This window comes from Macaca mulatta, chromosome 10 (assembly GCF_049350105.2).
Source record: "Macaca mulatta isolate MMU2019108-1 chromosome 10, T2T-MMU8v2.0, whole genome shotgun sequence".
Classification (NCBI taxonomy): domain Eukaryota; kingdom Metazoa; phylum Chordata; class Mammalia; order Primates; family Cercopithecidae; genus Macaca; species Macaca mulatta.
In genome coordinates, this window is record NC_133415.1 from 35,683,593 (window position 1) to 35,702,765 (window position 19,173).

Consider the following 19,173-nt stretch of genomic DNA (forward strand, 5'->3'; position numbering starts at 1 on the left):
GAAATCAACAAGCCAGACCTCACACACATTTACATTTTCCTTCTGATTTCATACCCCCTCCTTCAGCCCCTCCTCACCATCAGCAGGGATAACCTGGAGGCTCCTGGGAACCTTTTCCCATTGGGATTTTCCTGGCACGTAGTTCCCTACCTGGACGAGTCTCCTCGTCACTAATGCTCTCCAGCGTCAAGTCTTTAGAAAGAAAAACACCAGGATAAGTCATTAGAGAGTGTGACTCACCAACTCCTCCTATGTTAGCTGAAGCTGAATGGTGGGCTTTTCTCCCACCCCAGGCTGCTTCTTACTTGATCCCCTCATCTTTCTTCTGGATTGACAAACCTTCCTACAGCTTCTTGGGCCAGAGTTCTATACTGGCAAAATCACTTTCAGGAGAATCCCAAGTCTCTTTCCCAGCAGGAACCCAGAATCAGGTTTCTATACAATGAAGCCAGCAAGTTTTTCCCTCGGGAAGTGAGTTATTTCATAGTACATACCGTTTCCTTTCCAAGCTCTTATCTGCAATTATATAAAAGAAAACATTATGAGAATCAGATTCTGCTGTGCGCTTCACACAGCTCTGTTATTCTCTTGACAATGACAAAAAACCAGAAGGCAGTACAGTGATTGAGCCATGGGTCAAAATCCCCAAAGACTAGCACAGAGGATAGCTATAGAAAAATCAGACCACTATTCACAGAATTTACCTTTAAATTTAATTTGATATGCAAACGCACAATGCTTCATCCAAGGAGGAAAACTGATATTGTGGAAAACGCCTCAGTATTCCAGTTGATATTGGATACTGTCATTTAAAAGCAGCATAGCATGTATCAGTTGGGAAGACACATTCACTGAATTCCAGCCCCACAAAGACAATAGTGTACAGTGTACATAATGTACATTGCCAGGTTTTCAAATCAAAATTAATTGAGAAGTAAAGAATCAGGAAAGCAACATTGATGTAGAAGACAAAAAAGGGGGATCTTACCTGGACATCATCATCATCATCACAATCAACATCACCATCATCATCATCATCTTCATCTTCGCATTGTGGTGAGCATCTTAAAAACAGGCCGTCCTCAGAACGAGCTGGAAGGACACAGAGGAAAGATCAGTGCACCGGTGGTTGGTGACTGTGAGTCACTCAGGGAGCTTTGCTGGATGTGGTGTATGGAGGTGGTTGATATACAAGAATGGACTGAGTTGATACTGGGCTATTCCCCTGAGTGGAAGATGGATGGCAGAGGACGGGAGCTGGAAAGACATGAGACATGGAGACCTTGGCTTCGTACTAGAGGCATCGGGCAGCAACACAAAACAATCAACTCAAAATGGAACTAAAATGCACACTGAGGGTCAATGGAAGAGTGCTTTCCTGCCTCCCAAATGTTTTGAAACTCTTCTAAACAAACAGCCGTTTCTTAGTGTATTCAAGACCGTGTCAGTACACTAGAATCTAATCATGCTGATACTACAATTAGCATCTGTTTTAAAGGATTTATTACTTGATTAAAAGCCTATTTTATGGGTGAAATGGACTCAATTTTACCCAAATTACTCTATTCTATTAATCACACATTCTTTTTCATAGAGATCATTTAAAATTTCAATATTAAAATGCTACAATTAAAAATAGTCATGATTTCCTCTTTGTAAGTCTTCTTCTGGAACGACTTCTATACACCCTTTTGGGGCCCTGTCATCAGGGGCTTCAGCACCTCCTGTGTGACTCTCCCTGGGGAGATTCCCTAAAAATCAAGCTTCATTCAAACAGACCAAGCTCACACAGCCAGCTCTACCTACACCAGTGAAGCTGAGAGACGTGACTTTGACCACTTTCTGCCATGAAGATAAGTTTAAAAGTTCAAATACACATTATCTACTGAAATGAGGAAATGTATACCAATAGAAATGAACAAATTCATGAAAAAATGTACATGAGTATGGGGGTGATTTTTGGTTAACTAGTTTACTTAAAAATTATTTTTTTGGCCGAGTACTCTGGCTCACACCTGTAATCCCAGCACTTTGGGAGACTCAGGCAGGTGGATGACCTGAGGTCAGGAGGTCATGACCAGCCTGGCCAAAATGGTGAAACCCGATTTCTACTAAAAATACAAAAAGTTAGCCAGGCATGGTGGTGAGTGCCTGTAATCCCAGCTACTCAGGAGTCTCAGGCAGGAGAATTGCTTGAACCTGGGAGGCAGACGTTACAGTGAGCCGAGATCATGCCATTGCACTCCAGCCTGGGCAAGAAAAGTGAACCTCCATATCTCTCTCTCTCTCTCTCTCTCTCTCTCCCCCCGTCTCTCTCTCTCTCTCTCTCTCTCTCTCTCTCTCTTTCTCTCTCTCTCTCTCTCTCTCTCTCTATATATATATATATATATGATGCCTATTCATTAAGACATACAAAATATTGGTATAGGAAATCAAAAATTTTTATTAGTCATGTTAAATCTAACTTATCAGCTGTCAACATGAAGATCCTAGGAAACAAGGAAGGTACAAATAAGTGGAAAGGCATCCTGTATTCATGGATAGGAAGACTAAACCTGACTAACACATAATACTACAGACATGATCTACAGACTCACAACAATTACTAATAAACTGGTAACAGCCATCTGTGCAGAAATGGAAAAGATAATCCTACAATTTTAATGAATTTTATGTGCCTTATGTAACCATGATGACGTTAAAAAAATAGTGTTAGAGGATGCAGGTTCATGAGATTGAAATACACACACACACACACACACAAAATACAGAAATACAGAGAGTATGCTTCTAGTGTAGGGGCACTCATAAGTTTCACAGATATACAGAGCCCTGAATTAAATGCACACATATACAGTAAATTGATCTTCAACAAAGGTGTCAAAAATACACAATGGGGGGAAAGGAAAGCCTCTTCAACAAATGATGGTAAAACTGCATATTCTCATTCAAATGAAGAAATAGAATGCTGACAGTGTGCTCAAGGTTGTGCTTCTCCCTCCATTTCCAAGACACTGGAGCTTTTGCACTGAGCCCAGATTGAATTTTCATTCTGTCCTCCATGCCCAGGAAGAGCTCTTGATACCAGAGGTAAGCAGGGAAAAACAGACAAATGAGTGTGCTGCCAGGAAACCTAACAGTTCATAAGGTGAGGATCAATCTCTCCTATGCCTCTGGGCACACCACAGAAGAATTTTGTCTCCAGCATTAAGTAACTGCCTGTGATAGAACTCTGTCCTAAACTAAAGGCTTTGAGATTTTGCAGTGGCAGAGGCAGGAAAGAGCAGGTGTTCTAGAAAGATCATCTTTAAATAATAAATAAGAAGAGGTGATCAAAAACACAGGATACTCAAAATCTCATCAACTCAAAAGAACAAACTTCACTTACATTTACTTTTTCTTTTTCTCTTTCTACACCCTCCCTCAGCCTCCCAAGCAGCAGGTATAACATGAAGGCTCCTGGAAATGCTGTGTTATTAGACTACACGTGAAATCTTCTTACCTACCTAGAAAGGTATCCTCTTCCCTGCTGAGATTCTCCAGAATCCAATCTTTAGAACCACCAACATCAGGATAAGTCAGGGAGAGGTGCACTCACTTCTCCTCCTCCAGGTGAAGACAAACTGGCTCACAAAAAATCTCCTGGTTGGTCCTCTGGGTTCACACACATTTCTACAGCCCCTCTGGTCATACCTATACACTTGCAAAATCATTTGCTCTCACCAGATCCCCAATATTTTTTTTACAGGAACCCAGATTAAGGTTTCTATATATTAAAGCCAGCAAGTCTGTTTCTCAGAAAGTGAGTTAGTTCAAGGTACATACCCAGGACAGGTGATGGTAAAATCTGCAACGAGACAAAAGAAGATGCCATGAGGATCAGATCAATTCTGCTGCACCCCTTACACAGATCTGTGAGTCTCTTGATGACTTCAGAAAACTACCTGTGAAACAGTGGTGAGTCAAAGTCAAAGTCAAAGGCCAAACATTCTAGAATAGAGGACACTCATGGAAAAGACAAGAGCTTTTCCCACAAAATTTATCCTTGACGTTGATTTAGGTTGGTAAATGCACAATGCCTAATCCGAGGAGAAAAACTGGTGTGGAGGAAAACGTCTCTGCATTACAGTTGGTGATGGATGCTGTCCTTCAAAAACATCATAGTGTGTCATGTATTAGATGAAAGGAAACTGCCACTGAACTCCATCCTCACAAAGAGAATAGTGTGTGTCGTACATAATGTGCCTTGTCATATTTTTATATCAAAATTAATTGAGAAGGAAAGAAATCAGATGAAGGAAATAATGTATACAGTGGTCCATTTTTAACACAAAGTGCCTTGAACTGGTGTAGGTCAGCAAAGGACAGAAGAAATAGGATATGCCAGGCTCCTGATTGGATGGGCAATACCTGCTCATTGGGGCCCCTCTCCTCCCCATTTAGTTGCCCTCACTTCAACCAAAGAAGATTAGTCTAAGATGAAAGTTTACTAGCCTGGAAAATAGCTCGTTTTGTCTGTTCTTCTCAGCCTGCCCAGCTACTTAGGTCATAAGTCAAATACTTGAAGTGCCCCTGAGCTGACTAGGGTAGCAATGCATTGTGGGCTGCAACAAAATGCAGTAAGACAACTCTAGAAAAATACCTAAAGTCTCTCCCCAAAAATCAATAGGCAACACCTGGGAAGATTGTGACCCCACAGTTCTCAGCCTATGAGGAACCAGGGGAGGGACCTGCACACTAGGGGATAAATTGCTTGTGGAAAGTGTGCTGGGTGTGTCTGCCCATCAGACACCGGGTCTTGCAACACTGTCATTAAAAGTCTCACTTTCTGCCAGGTGGAGTGGCTCACACCTGTAATCCCAACACTTTGGGAAGCTGAGGTGGGCAGATTACCTGAGGTCCGGAGTTCGAGACCAGTCTGGCCAACATGCTGAAACACCATCTCCACTAACAATACAAAAATTAGCTGGGCATGGGGACACATGCATGTAATCCCAGCTACTTGGGAGGTTGTGGCAGGAGAATTCATTGAGCCCAGGAGATGGAGCTGAGATTGCACCACTGCACTCCGGCCTGGCCAACTGAGCGAGACTCTGTCTCAAAAGGACAAAAAAAAAAAAAAAAAAAAAAGGAAAGAAAATCTCACTCTTGCTGTTTTTCAGCTCCCTGAGTCCATTCTTCGGGTTTGGACTGGTGAGTTTGTTTCTCACATCAGAAAACCAACATTTCCTTAGAAGACAAAGAAAGGTGTTCTTACCTGGACATCATCATCACCACCATCATCATCATCATCATCACCCCAGTCATCATCTTCACTAGGTGGTAGGCATACTAAACTCAGGTTGTCCATAGAAAAAGCTGGAAGGACACAAGAAAGATCAGTGCACCGATGGTTGGTGACTGTGAGTCACTCAGGGAGCTTTTCTGGATGTGGTGTATGGAGGTGGTTGATTAACAAGCATGAACTGAGTTGATGCTGGGCTATTCCCCTGAGTGGAAGAGGGATGGCAAAGGAGGGGATCAGGAAAGACATGAGACATGGAGGCCTTGGCCTTGTACTAAAGACATCATGCAGCAACACAAAACAGTCAACCCAAAATGGAAATAAAGCACACACTAAGGGTCAATGGAAGAGTGCCTTCCTCCGTCTCAAATGTTTTGAAACTCTACGAAACAAACAGCATTTTCTTAACGTATTCAAGACTGTGTAAGTACATTAGCACCCAATTATGCTGGTACTACATCTAGCATCTGTTTTAAAGGATTAATTACTTAATTTATTGGTGAAAAGGATTCAATTTTACCCAAATTACTCTGTTCTACTGATCACACAGTTTTGTTTGTTTCTTTGTTCATTTGTCAGTTTGTTTGTTTCTGAAACGGAGTCTCACTCTGTCATCCAGGCTGGAGTACTGTGGCACGATATTGGCTCACTGCAAGCTCCACCTCCCGGGTTCATACTATTCTCCTACTTCAGACTCTGGAGTAGCTGGGACTACAGGCACCCGCCACCACGCCTGGCTAATTTTTTTTGTATTTTCAGTAAAGACGGGATTTCACCATGTTAGCCAGGATGGTCTCCATCTCCTGACCTCATAATCTGCCCACCTCAGCCTCCCAAAGTGCTGGGATTACAGGCATGAGTCACTACACCAGATGGATCACAATTTCTTTTTCATAGAGGTCGTTTTAAAAATTGAGTATTAAAATGCTAAAATTAAAAATAGTCATGATTTCCTCTTTGTAAGTCTTCTTCTGGAACCATGGTGTGTGCACACAATTTTTTGGGTTCCTGTGATCAAGGGCTTCAGCAGCTCTGTGTCGCTCTCCCTCAGGAGATTCGCTAAAGATCAGGCTTCATTCAAACAGGCCAAGCTCACACAGCCTGTGCAACCTACACCAGTGAAGCTGAGAGACATGACTCTAAAAACTTTCTGCCATGAGGATAAGTTTCCCGGTTCAAATATACATGAGCTACTGAAATGAGGAAATGTATACCAATAGTAAATGAGCAAATTCATGAAAAAATGTCCCTGAGTATGGGGGTGATTTTTGGTTAACTAGCATATATAATATTTTTTATTTGATGCATAATCATTCAGACAGACAAAATATTGGCAAAAGATACAAATTTGGCCAGGCATAGTGGCTCATGCTTGTAATCCTAGCACTTAGGGAGGCCAAGGTGGGTGGATCATGAGGTCAAGAGATCAAGACCATCCCGGCCAACAAGGAAAATCACATCTCTACTAAAACTACAAAAATTAGCTGGATGTGGTGGCATGCATCTGTGGACCCAGCTACTCAGGAATATAAGGCAGGAGAATCACTTGAACCCGGGAGGTGGAGGTGGCAGTGAGCAGAGATCATATCATTGCACACCTGTATGGTGACAGAGTGAGACTCTGTCTCAAAAACAAAAAAACAAAAAAAGAAATCACAAATTCATATCAGTCACATTAAATCTAACTAATCAGCTGTCAACATAAAGATTCTAGAAAGTAAAGAACATACAAGTAAGTTGAAAGGCTTCCCATATTCATGGATAGGAAGACTAAACCTCACTAACACACAATACTACACACATGATCTACAGACTAACAACAACTGCTACCAAACTGGCAATAGCCATCTGTGCAGAAATGGAAAAGATAATCCTAAGATTTTAATGAACTTTTATGTGCCTCAAATAGCCATGGCAATATTGAAAAAGAATAGTGTTGAAAGATGCACATTCATGAGATTGAAATCTAAAAATAAAAAAAATAAAAAAAAAAAAATTCACACACCATGCTTCTACTGTGGGGGACACCCATAAGTATCACAGATATAGAATTGAGAGCACAGAATTAAATGCATACATACAGAGTCAGCTGATCTTCAACAAAGGTGCCAAGAATACACAATGGGGAAAGGAAAACGACTTCCACAAATGATGGTAAAACTGCATATTCTCATTCACATGAAGAAATGGAATGCTGACAGTGTGCTCAAGGCTGTGTTTCTCCCTCCATTTCTAAGACACTGGAGCTTTTCAGTGAGCCCACAGTGAATTTTCATTCTGTCCTCCATGCCCAGGGAGCATGATACCACAGGTAAACAGCAAGGACAGACAAATGAATGTCCTGCCATGAAACCTAAGTTCATAAGGTGTGGATCAATCTCTCCTATGCATCTGGGCACACTGCAGAAGAGTTTTATACTCAGGATTAAGTAACTGCCTGTGACAGAACTATGTCCCAAACCAAAGGCTGTGACATTTTGCAGTGGCACAGGCAGAAAAGAGCAGGTATTCTCTGAAAAATCATCTTTAAATAATAAACCAAGAACAGGTGATTGAAAACACAGGATACTCAAAAGCCCATGAACATACCTCTCCTCACCATGATTACATTAAACTATGAAAATAACAAACGTGGCTTTTATTAACTTTTTCTTTTTCTCTTTCTACTCTCTCCCTAAGCCTCCCAAGCAGAAGGTATAACATGAAGGCTCTTGGAAATGCTGTTTTATTAGACCCCATCTGATGTCTTGTTGCCTACCTGGAAAGGCATCCTCTTCCCTGCTGAGATTTTCCAGAATCCACTCTCTAGAACCACCAACATCAGGATAAGTCAGTGAGAGGTGCACTGACTTCTCCTCCTCCCGGTGAAGACTCACTGGCTCACACAAAATCTCCTGGTTAGTCCTCTGGGTTCACACACATTAATACAGCCGCTCTGGTCATAGCTATACACTTGCAAAATCATTTGCTCTCACCAGACGCCCAACATTTTTTAACAGGAATCCAGATTAAGGTTTCTATATATTCAAGCCAGCAAATTTGTTTCTCAGAAAGTGATTTGGTTCAAGGTATGTACCCAGGACAGGTGGTGGTAAAATCTGCAGTGAGACAAAAGAAGATGCAAGGAGGATCAGATCAATTCTGCTGCCCCCTTACACAGATCTGTTAGTCTGTTGATGACTTCAGAAAACTACATTTGAAACTGGTTAAGTCCATGTCAAAGACAAAACACTCTAGCATAGAGGACATGCATGGAAAAGACAAGAGCTTTTCTCACAGAATTTCTTTGAAGTTGATTTAGATTGGTAAACTCACAATGCCTAATTCGAAGAGGAAAACTGGTGTGGAGGAAAATGCCTCTGCATTACAGTTGATGATGGATGCTGTCCTTCAAAAACATCCTACCATGTCATGTATTAGATGGGAAGACATTCCCAGTGAACTCCACCCCAAAAAGACTATTGTGTATGTCATACCTAATGTGTCCTGTCATATTTTATACCAAAATTAATTGAGAAGGAAAGAAATCAGCTGAAGGAAATAGTGTACACAGTGGTCCATTTTTAAGACAAAGTGCCTTGAAGTTGTTTAGCTCAGCAAAGGACAGAAGAAATACTAGGATCGTGGTTGGATGGGCAATGCCGGCTTGTTGGGTCCCTCTTCCACCTCGCTTAGTTGTCCTCACTTTCACAAAGAAATATAGGCTAAGTTAAAAGTTTACTAGCATGCAAAACAGCTCGCTTGGTCTGTTCTTATCAGCCTGCCCAGCTACTTAGGTCATAAGTCAAATACTTGAAGAGCCCCTGAGCTGACTAGGATGGCAATGCATTGTGGGCTTCCAAAAAATGCAGTAAGACAACCATAAATATATATATTTATAGATATATATTTCTATTTATAGGTATATCTTGCAAGACCATCATTAAAATTCTCACTTTCTCTGTTCTGTAGGCCTCTGAGTCCATTCTTTGCGTGTGGATGGGTGAGTTTGTTTCTCACATTAGGAAAGCAGCATTTCCTTCGAATGCAAAGAAATGGGGTCTTACCTGGGCATCATCATTATCTTCCTCACTTGGTGGTAGAGATTTTAAACTCAGGTGGTCCTCAGGGGGGCCTAAAAGGACACAGAGTTAATGTCAGTGCCCTGGTGGTTGGAGACTGTGAGTCCCTCAGGAAGCTTTGCTGGATGCGGCATATGGAGCGTGGGACTGAAGATTGTGAGATCATCTCAGAGAAACAACTATGTTCAAGTAGTGAGCATGAGGGAGTGTCACCAGATACCTCGCATCTTAGTCAGTGCCTGGACCTAATAAGACTCTGCATTCTCAAGTCAAAGACCAAGGCTTTGATGTTTGCTGTGACATAGACAGGAAAAACTGGCCTTCTGGGAAAGGTAACCATTAAACACCAGAGTAAGGAAAAAAAATGGTTACAAACACAGCACACAAAGCCCATGGAGGCAAATGACCTCGTCTCTATCTTATTAAAATACAAAAGGAACAAGTCACACTTCTATACATATTTCCTTTGGTTCTGACTTCATTGTCCTTTTCCTGGGTTCCAAAGCAACAGGTGTCACCCAACTGCTCCCAGAGATCCTCCTAGACTATCATGCTCTACCTGCAGGTCTGCCTCAATGTAGCTGCCCTCATGGACGGTGTCCATTGGCCAATCTTTAGAGACAAAAACTCCACAAGAAGTTGTTCCAGAGAGCAACTCACCCACCCTCCTACTCCAGGTGAGGCCACACTGGGTTGTACGAGATCACTCTGCCCTTCCCTCGGTGTTGTCAGACTCTGCCTGGGCTCTGGGGAATCGGAGGTCTCTAGAAAGGCATTGCTCACACTTGCCAGGCTTCAAGTGAGAAAGAGGAACTGAAGGAACCACCTTTCAACTTTTTCCTTCCAATGGCCCATTATAGGTCTCACCTCCAATCTCACAGCCCTGAGATTCCCACTGTAAGGTGTACGCTTTGAGTTAGAGGAGTTCAATAATCAGCCCCTCAGCCAGGCTTACAGCAGATGTGAAAGAACATTCTGCGGGGATGGAAATCTCTCCGGTGCATGAACAGAAAGCTGCTGGGGGATTGCATGGTGGCTGCTGTGATGAAGTTCTGAATTTCTTTTTTTTTTTTTTTTTTGAGATAGAGTTTCACTCTTGCTGCCCTGGTTGGAGTACAATGGCATGATCTCGGCTCACTGCAACCTCCGCCTCCCGGTTTCAGGCGATTCTTCTGTCTCAGTCTCCTGAGTAGCTGGGATCACAGCCATGCACCACCACGTATGGGCTAATTTTTGCATTTTTAGTAGAGATGGGGTTTCACCATGTTGGCCAGGTTGGTCTCGAACTCCTGACCTCAGCTGATCCACCCGCCCCGGCCTCCCAAAGTGCTGGAATTACAGGTATGAGACGCCACGCCCAGCCCTGAACTTTTAATTGTAAATATTTACATGTATTTAAATATGAAGAGGCACATATATGACTGAGAACCGCACTAGACGGCACAGGAGACCCAGACATGAGGAAGACATGACCCCCCCTCGCCTGGTGTTTTCTTGCAAAATAGTTCGCAGCTCTGCTCCTACCATACATTTATGGTTAGTTACTGGACATCTGCAAAAGGTCCTGTGGGTCCGGGGATATAACAATGAGGACAACATCCAGGTCCAGAGGGATGACAACAGGGGACGCACGTGCACACAAGCGAAGACTGTGGCCCTGCACACCCTGTCTAGACAGGATCAGAGCAGCAGGAGCTGAGGGCCAGAGGCACCTCACTGTCCTCAAGAGCTCAACCTCATCTCCAGGGACCCTGCCTCAGGAGCTGGGGCAGGCTCCAGGATTGGTGTAGGGCTCAACAGGCTAGACAGACTGAGAAGGGAACATTTCCACACCTGCGCTAGATCCCAGCCCAGGGCTGACCTAGAACTCGTCCCAGGGATGTGTTCACTACAATGCCCATGGGGCCTAACATGATCTCCCCAGGACTGACCTCTGGGATAAGGACTAATGAGGAAGACACAGTCACTGCCCTGGCAGGAAACACCCATATCCAGGGTTCCTCTATCCACAGTGTGGGAAAATATAACACAGACAGAGTTTGACACTGAAGATTCCAAACCTTCTATAAAATAAGTGGAAACTAATGTGTTCTGGATTCCACAGAAGGGTTGCAAGGATGAGCTGGACTCTGGAATCCGTCCCCATCCCTTTGCTGAGCTCCTGGTGCACTGGAACTCATGTCCCTCCCCACCTCCCCTGCTACTTGGGAGTGCTGCAGCTACAGGCCCAGTGTTATGGGGTCAGTCCTGTTGAAACACATTTCAGACAGGCACGGTGGCTCACACCTGTAATCCCAGCATTTTGGGAGGCAGAGGTGAGCGGATCACCTGATGTCAGGAGTTTGAGACCAGTCTGGCCTACATGCAGAAACCTTGTCTCTACTACAAATACAAAAATTAGCTGGGCATGTTGGCCCATGCCTGTAATTCCAGCTACTTGGCAGACTCAGGCAGGAGAATTACTTGAACTTGGGAGGTGGACGTTGCAGTGAGCTGAGATCGCACCACTGCACTCCAGCCAGTGAGATCGCACCACTCACTCCAGAGTGAGACTCCATCTCAAAAAAAAAAAAGAAAAGAAAAGAAAAGAAAAAGAAAAGACTACACACACACATTTCTCAGCCAGACAACCCTTGGCCAACAGTATCTCGTCAAGGACCATTCCTCAAGTGACTCCCAGAAGAGGTGAAAAAGAAAAACTCATCTGTCCCAGCCCCAGGAAGATCAGGCCTGGGACCTGTCTGTGTCTGTTCTGACCCTGAAGTCCATCCCTGCTGACTTGTGTCCTGTCTGCTCTGTGTCAGACAAGTGGGGACCTGATTCCTGTTCTGACCCCTCACCAATTTCTGCTGGTGTCACTGCCATCATTGCACAAAGAGATGGAGATGACAAGAGAAAGCAATGAAACTCCATTCTTGAGGCATTTAGGATGATGTCCACACCATGCTCTCGGCAGGCAGGAAGGCCAGGTCCTGCTCACTCCTACTCAGAAGGGGTCTCAGAGGTATGAGTACTAACCCTGTGATATTTCTCTACAGCTTCTCTCCTTTTTTCTTTTTTTTTTTTTTGAGACGGAGTCTAGCTCAGTCACTCAGGCTGGAGTGTAATGGTTTGATCTCGGCTCACTGCAACCTCTGCCTCCTGGGTTCAAGTGATTCTCTTGCCTCAGCCTCCGGAGTAGCTGGGATTACACACACCTGCCACCACTCGCAGCTCATTTTTGCATTTTCAGTAGAGATAGGGTTACACCAGGTTGGCCATGCTGGTTTCAAACTCCTAACCTCAGACAATCCATCCACCTCCTAATTTCTTTTTTTTTTTTTTAAGGTCTGCGATACATGTGCAGGATGTACAGGTTTGTTACATGGGTAAAAGTGTGCCATGGTGCTCTGCTGCACCTGTCAACCCATCACCTAAGTATTAAGCCTGCATACATTAGCTGTTTATCCAGATGCTCTCCCTTCCCCTGCCCACTGACAGGCCCCAGTGTGTGTCATTCACCTCTCTAACACTGTACGTATGCTAAGACCACTCCCTTGCTGATGACAAGTCTAAGTGATGGGTTGTGGGAGACTCTCTTGCCTGTTTTTGTCTGGAGAGACTGCCTGGCTTCAGGTTCCTGATAGGAGTGAGGACCTGGAGTGCAGTGTGAGAAACAGATGGCTCAGTGAAGAGCTGTGATCATCCACTAGAGTCCCTGGAGACAGCCATATTATTTAGATGGTGTGGGTATGTGTGCAGGAGGGCTGGAAGGTAGCTAGGGGTGAATCAATGTGTAGTGATTGTGATTGTGTCTGTAAATGTGTGTTTTCCCGCCAAAATGTGGTCCCACATGCCCAGCACAGTACAAGTGTCACTTTTCTTGAATTCCTGGCCTATGTGGTCCTCTCACCTCAGCCTCCCAAGTCATGTCATTCTTCTAATAGAAAGGAAGAGAAACTTCAGCACCACCATATACTTTACATAAATGACCTCTTTCTTCCCCCACCACAGCTGTACCTGAAAGTCAGTTTAATATCCCTACTCCTTAGATGGAGAGCGTGCAGAAAGGAGTGAACCCAGATTTTGACCTCCTGAATGGAAGAGGCAAAAGTGCACCCAAAAATGGGTCCCCATGTTGATGGTTTGTTTTACTCAACTGTCTCATCACTCAGACTTGGTGACAGGACCCCACACCAGGGAGTTCCAGCACCTATGTGTGCCCCTGGAACTGTGTGGCCTATAAGCTGCCAAACTTTGCCCATCATCAACTGGGGCCCCAGTGGTCACATAACCCTGGGTAGCAAAAGGTACAGGGAACATAAAATGTTGGCATGGACATTACTGTGAAATACACATAGAAAGCCCACAGGCTTCTGGTCAGCTCGCAGATTCTGAGAAGTGTAAGGGATCATGTAGAACAGTGCAGGTCAACATCTGTCAGTGCTGGGCTCATTCCTCAGCACTTGGTCAAAGCAGGGAAGATCAGGAAGATACTGCATTGTATTTCATAATATGACTACCTCAAGCCTTAGAAATGCTCCAATCCATGGCTGGGTGTGGTGGCTCACACCTGTAATCCCAGAACTTTGGGAGGCCGAGGCAGTGGATCACCTGAGGTCAGGAGTTTGAGACCAGCCTGGCCAACATGGTGAAAGCCTGTCTCTACTAGAAATGCAAAAATTAGCCAGGCATGGTGGCCCATACCTGTAATCCCAGCTACTTGGGAGACTGAGGCTGCAGAATCACTTGAACCTGGGAGGTGGAGGTTGCAGTGAGCTAAGATTGAGCCACTGCACACTCCAGCCTGGGTGACAGTGAGACTCTGTCTCCAAAAAATAAAGAAATAAATAAAAAGAGATGCTCCAATCCATAGCAGACAGACAAGGGCCAGTGCCACATCAGAACTCAGGACAACATTATCATTAGCCTGGTGCCCATCACCCTCACTGGAGACCTCCTGCACAGCTAGGTGAGTGAGGCTCAGCACTCACCAGGTACTGATCCCTGTGATGGACTGTCCCACTGTCGGGGGCTGGGGCGAGCATGGGCAGCCACTGACTCAGTGGACGCACACACAGTGTAAAGAAATGGAAGATGTGGGCTGGGCGCGGTGGCTCATGCATATAATCCCAGCACTTTGGGAGGCCGAGGCAGGTGGATCACAAGGTGAGGAAATTGTGGCCGTTCTGGCGAACACGGTGAAACCTCGTCTCTACTAAAAATACAAAAACATAACCAGGTGTAGTGGCGGGCAACTGTAGTCCCTATTCAGGAGGCTGAGGTTAAAGAATCACTTGAACCCAGGAAACACAGGTTGCAGTGATCTGAGATCACACCACTGCACTCCAGCCAGGGCAACAGACCAAGACTCCATCTAAATAAATAAATAAATAAAAATTTAAAAAAATAAGCTACCTTAAGGGATGGTAGAAAAGAAACAATCTGACCCTTACCTGATTCCTCTATTTAGGTACCAAACTGGCCAGATACATAAGCTAGAGAATGGGATGGGGATACCAAAATTGGGGTATTTGAATTTTCATTGGAAAAAGGGCTCTCCTTTTTCTAGATCAAAAAAGCCTCAATGACAAAGACAAGAGGCAGAGTCAGCCTTTGCCCCCATGCCCCAGATCTGGGAAAGCTGGCTATGGGCAGGAGGGAGCTGGAAGCTGAGGATGTCTCTGGAGATGAGGCTATGGGAAGGGGGTGAGGGTGGCCACAGGTGTGCCAGTGAGTAAACAGCACCCGTGGCTTTTTTACCTGTGGGCATCTTTTGGTTGCCGATGTGCTGCAGTTCGTGGCCCTCCGTGGCTCCCACATCCAGCTTGCCAGGCTCTACACTAGTGGATTCTGATGTTGCAGCAGCCACAGCCTCATAAATAACAGATTCATAACAGGGCGCCACCTTCCCCCTGCACCAGCTACAGGTGGAGTCGATACAACAGGTCAGTACACACCCCATGGGGCACCCACACTCCTCTCCACTCCTGCCTGAGACATCGATGAAACTGAAATGGTGCAGTCCTAGCAGCCACACTACTGAGGCTGGCACAGCACTTGTAGAAGCAGCCTGACCCCAGGCAGATCTGGGGCCTCAGCCCTTACTCTGGTGCCACCTCCCAAACTGGCTGATCTATGAGGTCGGGGACCTGCTGTCTTCTTTGAAAAATAAATGAACACGACAAGCGCCGAGAGGCACAAAAACTGCCATGAGACAGCACAGTCGGAGCTCCTCCTCCTTCCACTACCAGCTACCGACTGAGGGTTGCTGGCCCTGGCTGATGCCTATAACCACAAAGCTTCCTATGTCACCTGCTTACCAGGAAACAGCCAGGTCAGGCTAGTGACTCACAATGTCCAGCCCCACAGCCCCACACAATGCTTCACAATGTCCATCCCTGCTGCTGCCCACCTTGTGGCCACCCTGCCCCTCTGTGGTGACGGCACTACTCAGCCTTTTATTCACCCTGGGCTGCCTGAGCTTTCCAGTCCTGAGGAAAGTGCAGGGGAGTTATTATTGGAAGTCACCCTTGGCAAGAAACTCAATAGAAAACCCTGGTACAACTAGGCACGGTGGCTCATGCCTGTAATCCTAGCACTTTGGGAGCCTGAGGGGGGTGGATCACTAACCCCATCTCTACTAAAAATATAAAAATTAGCCTGGTGTGGTAGCGGGCGCTTGTAGTCCCATCTACTCAAGAGTCTGAGGCAGGAGAATTGTTTGAACCTGGGAGTTACAGGTTGCAGTGAGCCAAGATCATGCCATTGAACTGCAGCCTGGGCCAAAGAGAGAGATTCTGTCTCAAATAAAAAGAGAGAGAGAGAGAGAGACATTATGTTCATCTGGAAGAACAGGTAAGGCTAAAGGTAGTGGAAATGACTGCAGTGGATGGAAAAGTCTTGTGATCATTTGGGAGACAGAACAGGAAGCGCTAGATGATTAGATGTGGAAGAACAGGGCAAGTAAAAGGAAAAACAGGCTGCTGAGGCTCTAGTTTGAAGGACTGGGTAAATAGCAATGATTTTCTCCTACACAGAGAATGTAGGAAGAGGAATAGGTAAGTTTTCAGTTTCAGGATAGTTTTCAGTTGGGTGCAATGACTCACGCCTGTAATCCCAGCACTTTGAGAGGCCGAGCTGGGCGGATTATGAGGTCAGGGGTTTGAGACCAGCCTGGCCAACATGGCGAAACCGCATCTCTACTAAAATTACAAAAATTAGCCAGGTGCGATGGTGGGTGCCTGTAGTCCCAGCTTCTCAGGAGACTAAGGCAGGAGACTCACTTGGACCCAGGTCGTGGAGTTTGCAGTGAGCCAAGATCGTGCCACTGCACTCTAGCCTGAGTGACAGAGCGAGACTGCGTCTCAAAAAAAAAAAAAAAAAGACATATCTTTGGACTCTTAAGTATTGCATTCAAATGGAGCTCTCTGGTAGAAAGTTAGATAGAAACCTCTGTAGGATAACTCCATTCTGTGACATCACAAGTCACGTTTTTAAAAAAAACACATACAAAGTCAAACCATTATGGAAATTTCCAAAATTTGCATACTAAAAAATGACAACTTTTTAGTTATTACTTTCTTTTTTTGAGACAGTCTTTGCTCTGTCACCCATGCTGGGGTGCAGTGGCACGATCTCAGCTCACAGCAAGCTTTGCCTCCTGGGTTTACGCCATTCTCCTGCCTCAGCCTCCGGGGTAGCTGGGACTACAGGCGTCCGCCACCTCGCCTGGCTAGTTTTTTGTACTTTTTTTTTAGTAAAGACGGGATTTCACCGTGTTAGCCAGGATGGTCTCGATCTCCTGACCTCATGATCCGCCCGTCTCAGCCTCCCAAAGTGCTGGGATTACAGGTTTGAGCCACCGCGCCCGGCCTAGTTATTACTTTCTTAGAGCAACTTTGAATTTACAATCGTAGTGAATGAGGTGTCATGTAAAATAAAGCTGCTATATAAAAATGACATTTAAATTTTTTTCTCATCAGAGCATATAAAAAACAATTGCAGCCATGGGTATGGCAGGGATTGCTTTAAAAAGCTGTGTCTAATGAGGGGAGCTGGAAAGAAAGGAGACTTGGGGGCCAGGTGTGGTGGCTCACACCCGTAATCCCAACACTTTGGGAGGCCTATGCAGGCGGATCACCTGAGGTCAGGAGGAGTTTGAGACCAGCCAACATGGCAAAACCCCATCTCTACTAAAAATACAAAAATTAGCTGGGTGTTGCAGTGGGCACCTACAATCCCAGCTATTCGGGTGGCTCAGGCAGGAGAATTGCTTGAACCCAGGACACGGATGTTGCAGTGAGCTAAGATGGTGCCACTGCACTCCAGCATGGGTGACAGAGCAAGACTCTGTCTAAAAAACAAAATGGAAAAGAAAGAAGACTTGGGGAATAGGGAGGTTTAAGTGGCATTAAGTAAAGCCTACAAATGTGAGCAGTGAGAGTCAGGGTACCTGAGTGTTCATCAGAAACGGCTGATCGGGCGAGTCTCATCACAATGGAGCTGGTGTCTGCTTCTCATTTCTCTAATGGCCGTACCTAGCACAGTACCTGATCAATAGGGACTCAACACATAATACCCCGATGAACACAGAAAAATTCTGCCAGTTCAAAACTATGTCCATACCCACCAACTTCCCTCATGGAGTTTTACTTCTTTCACTTACTGTAATGTTTTGAAGTTCATCCCTCCTGTGGCCTGTATCCATAGTTTCTTTTCTTTGTATAACTGAGCAGCACTCCACTGTATGCACAGACCACATGGGTCTATCTATTCTCTAGCTGACGGACACTTGGGTTGTTTCCAGTTGTTGCCTGGAGTGAGTGAGGTTGCTGAGAACATTTATGTATACGTCTTTTTGAACACATGTTTTCATTTCTTCTAGACAAATTCCTAGCGATGGAATTGCTAGGTCAAATAGCTAGTTTATGCTTAACTTCTTTTTTTGCTTTCTTATTTGTAGAAAATATTACACTGATACATAATATTGAACATTTTTATGAGGCGCATGTACTGTTTGGTTCCATGGATCCAACATGTCATCATTAAGACAGTGAATTTGGAGTATGGCCTTGAGTATTTACCATTTCTATGTGTTGAGTATATTTGAAGTTCTCTCTTGAAGCTATTTTGAAATATACAATACATTATTGCTAACTATAGCCACCCTACTCTGCTATCCAACATTAGAACACACTCCTTGCATCTAACTGTAGGTGTGTATTCATTGACCAACCTCTCTGCATTCCCTTCTTATACCCGGAGGAGAGAGGAAGGAGGGAAAGGAGCTGTGGGTGGCTGAATTAGGGCCCAGGGATGGCTGTGTCCCAGTCCCGGGACCTGTCCATGTGCAGTGTTGTGTGGCCACAGGGACTTTACAGATGTGAGGATGTGAAGGAGCCTGAGGTGGAAGATGATCCTGGGTTATCTGGGTGGGTCCAAGGTGCGGTCTTTATAAGGGAAAGAAGGAGGCAGGAGGATCAGAGTGAGAGCAGGTGTGGGGGTGGAGGGAAAGAAAGGGAGAGAAAGAGGGAAGGTGAGAGAAGACGGTGGGGAGAGAGAGAGAAGCATGGGAGAGAGACTTGAAGATGCTGAGCTCTGGCTTTGAAGTTGGAGGAAGGGGCCAGGAGCCCAGGGTGTCCTCTAGAAGCTGGAAAAATCCTGGAAATGGATTCTCCCCGGAGCCCTCAGAAGGAGCCTGGCCTAACTGGCACCCTGATTTTAGCACTCTAGGATTCATTTTGGACGTCTGACTCCACACCAGGGAAAGAATCAACACGTGATGCTTTAAGCCTCTAAATTAGCAGTCATTTGTGACAGCAGCCACAGGAAAGTCAAACAGGAGCC

General features: G+C 45.0%; 1 protein-coding gene, 1 long non-coding RNA gene and 1 pseudogene across 2 annotated transcripts in view; 2 read left to right on the forward strand and 1 right to left on the reverse strand.

Annotated features, from left to right (window-relative positions):
* The window catches only part of LOC106996367 (uncharacterized), a 30,242-nt gene extending 14,694 nt beyond the window's left edge, over positions 1 to 15,548 (reverse strand). The window contains exons 1-8 of the mRNA XM_077951013.1: positions 15,088 to 15,548; positions 9,331 to 9,398; positions 8,361 to 8,382; positions 5,258 to 5,358; positions 3,826 to 3,847; positions 989 to 1,092; positions 495 to 516; positions 151 to 192 (exon numbers count right to left, since the gene is read on the reverse strand). Coding sequence (XP_077807139.1) covers positions 151 to 192; positions 495 to 516; positions 989 to 1,092; positions 3,826 to 3,847; positions 5,258 to 5,358; positions 8,361 to 8,382; positions 9,331 to 9,398; positions 15,088 to 15,289 — 583 coding nt within the window. The 5' untranslated portion in view covers positions 15,290 to 15,548. The remainder of the gene's footprint in view (positions 1 to 150; positions 193 to 494; positions 517 to 988; positions 1,093 to 3,825; positions 3,848 to 5,257; positions 5,359 to 8,360; positions 8,383 to 9,330; positions 9,399 to 15,087) is intronic.
* Positions 1 to 19,173, forward strand: part of LOC114670397 (phosphatidylinositol 3,4,5-trisphosphate 3-phosphatase TPTE2-like) — a 314,879-nt pseudogene that overhangs the window by 247,536 nt on the left and 48,170 nt on the right.
* LOC144332006 (uncharacterized) overlaps positions 1 to 19,173 on the forward strand; it is a 69,915-nt gene that overhangs the window by 41,676 nt on the left and 9,066 nt on the right. The gene's annotated exons all lie outside the window — the stretch shown is intronic.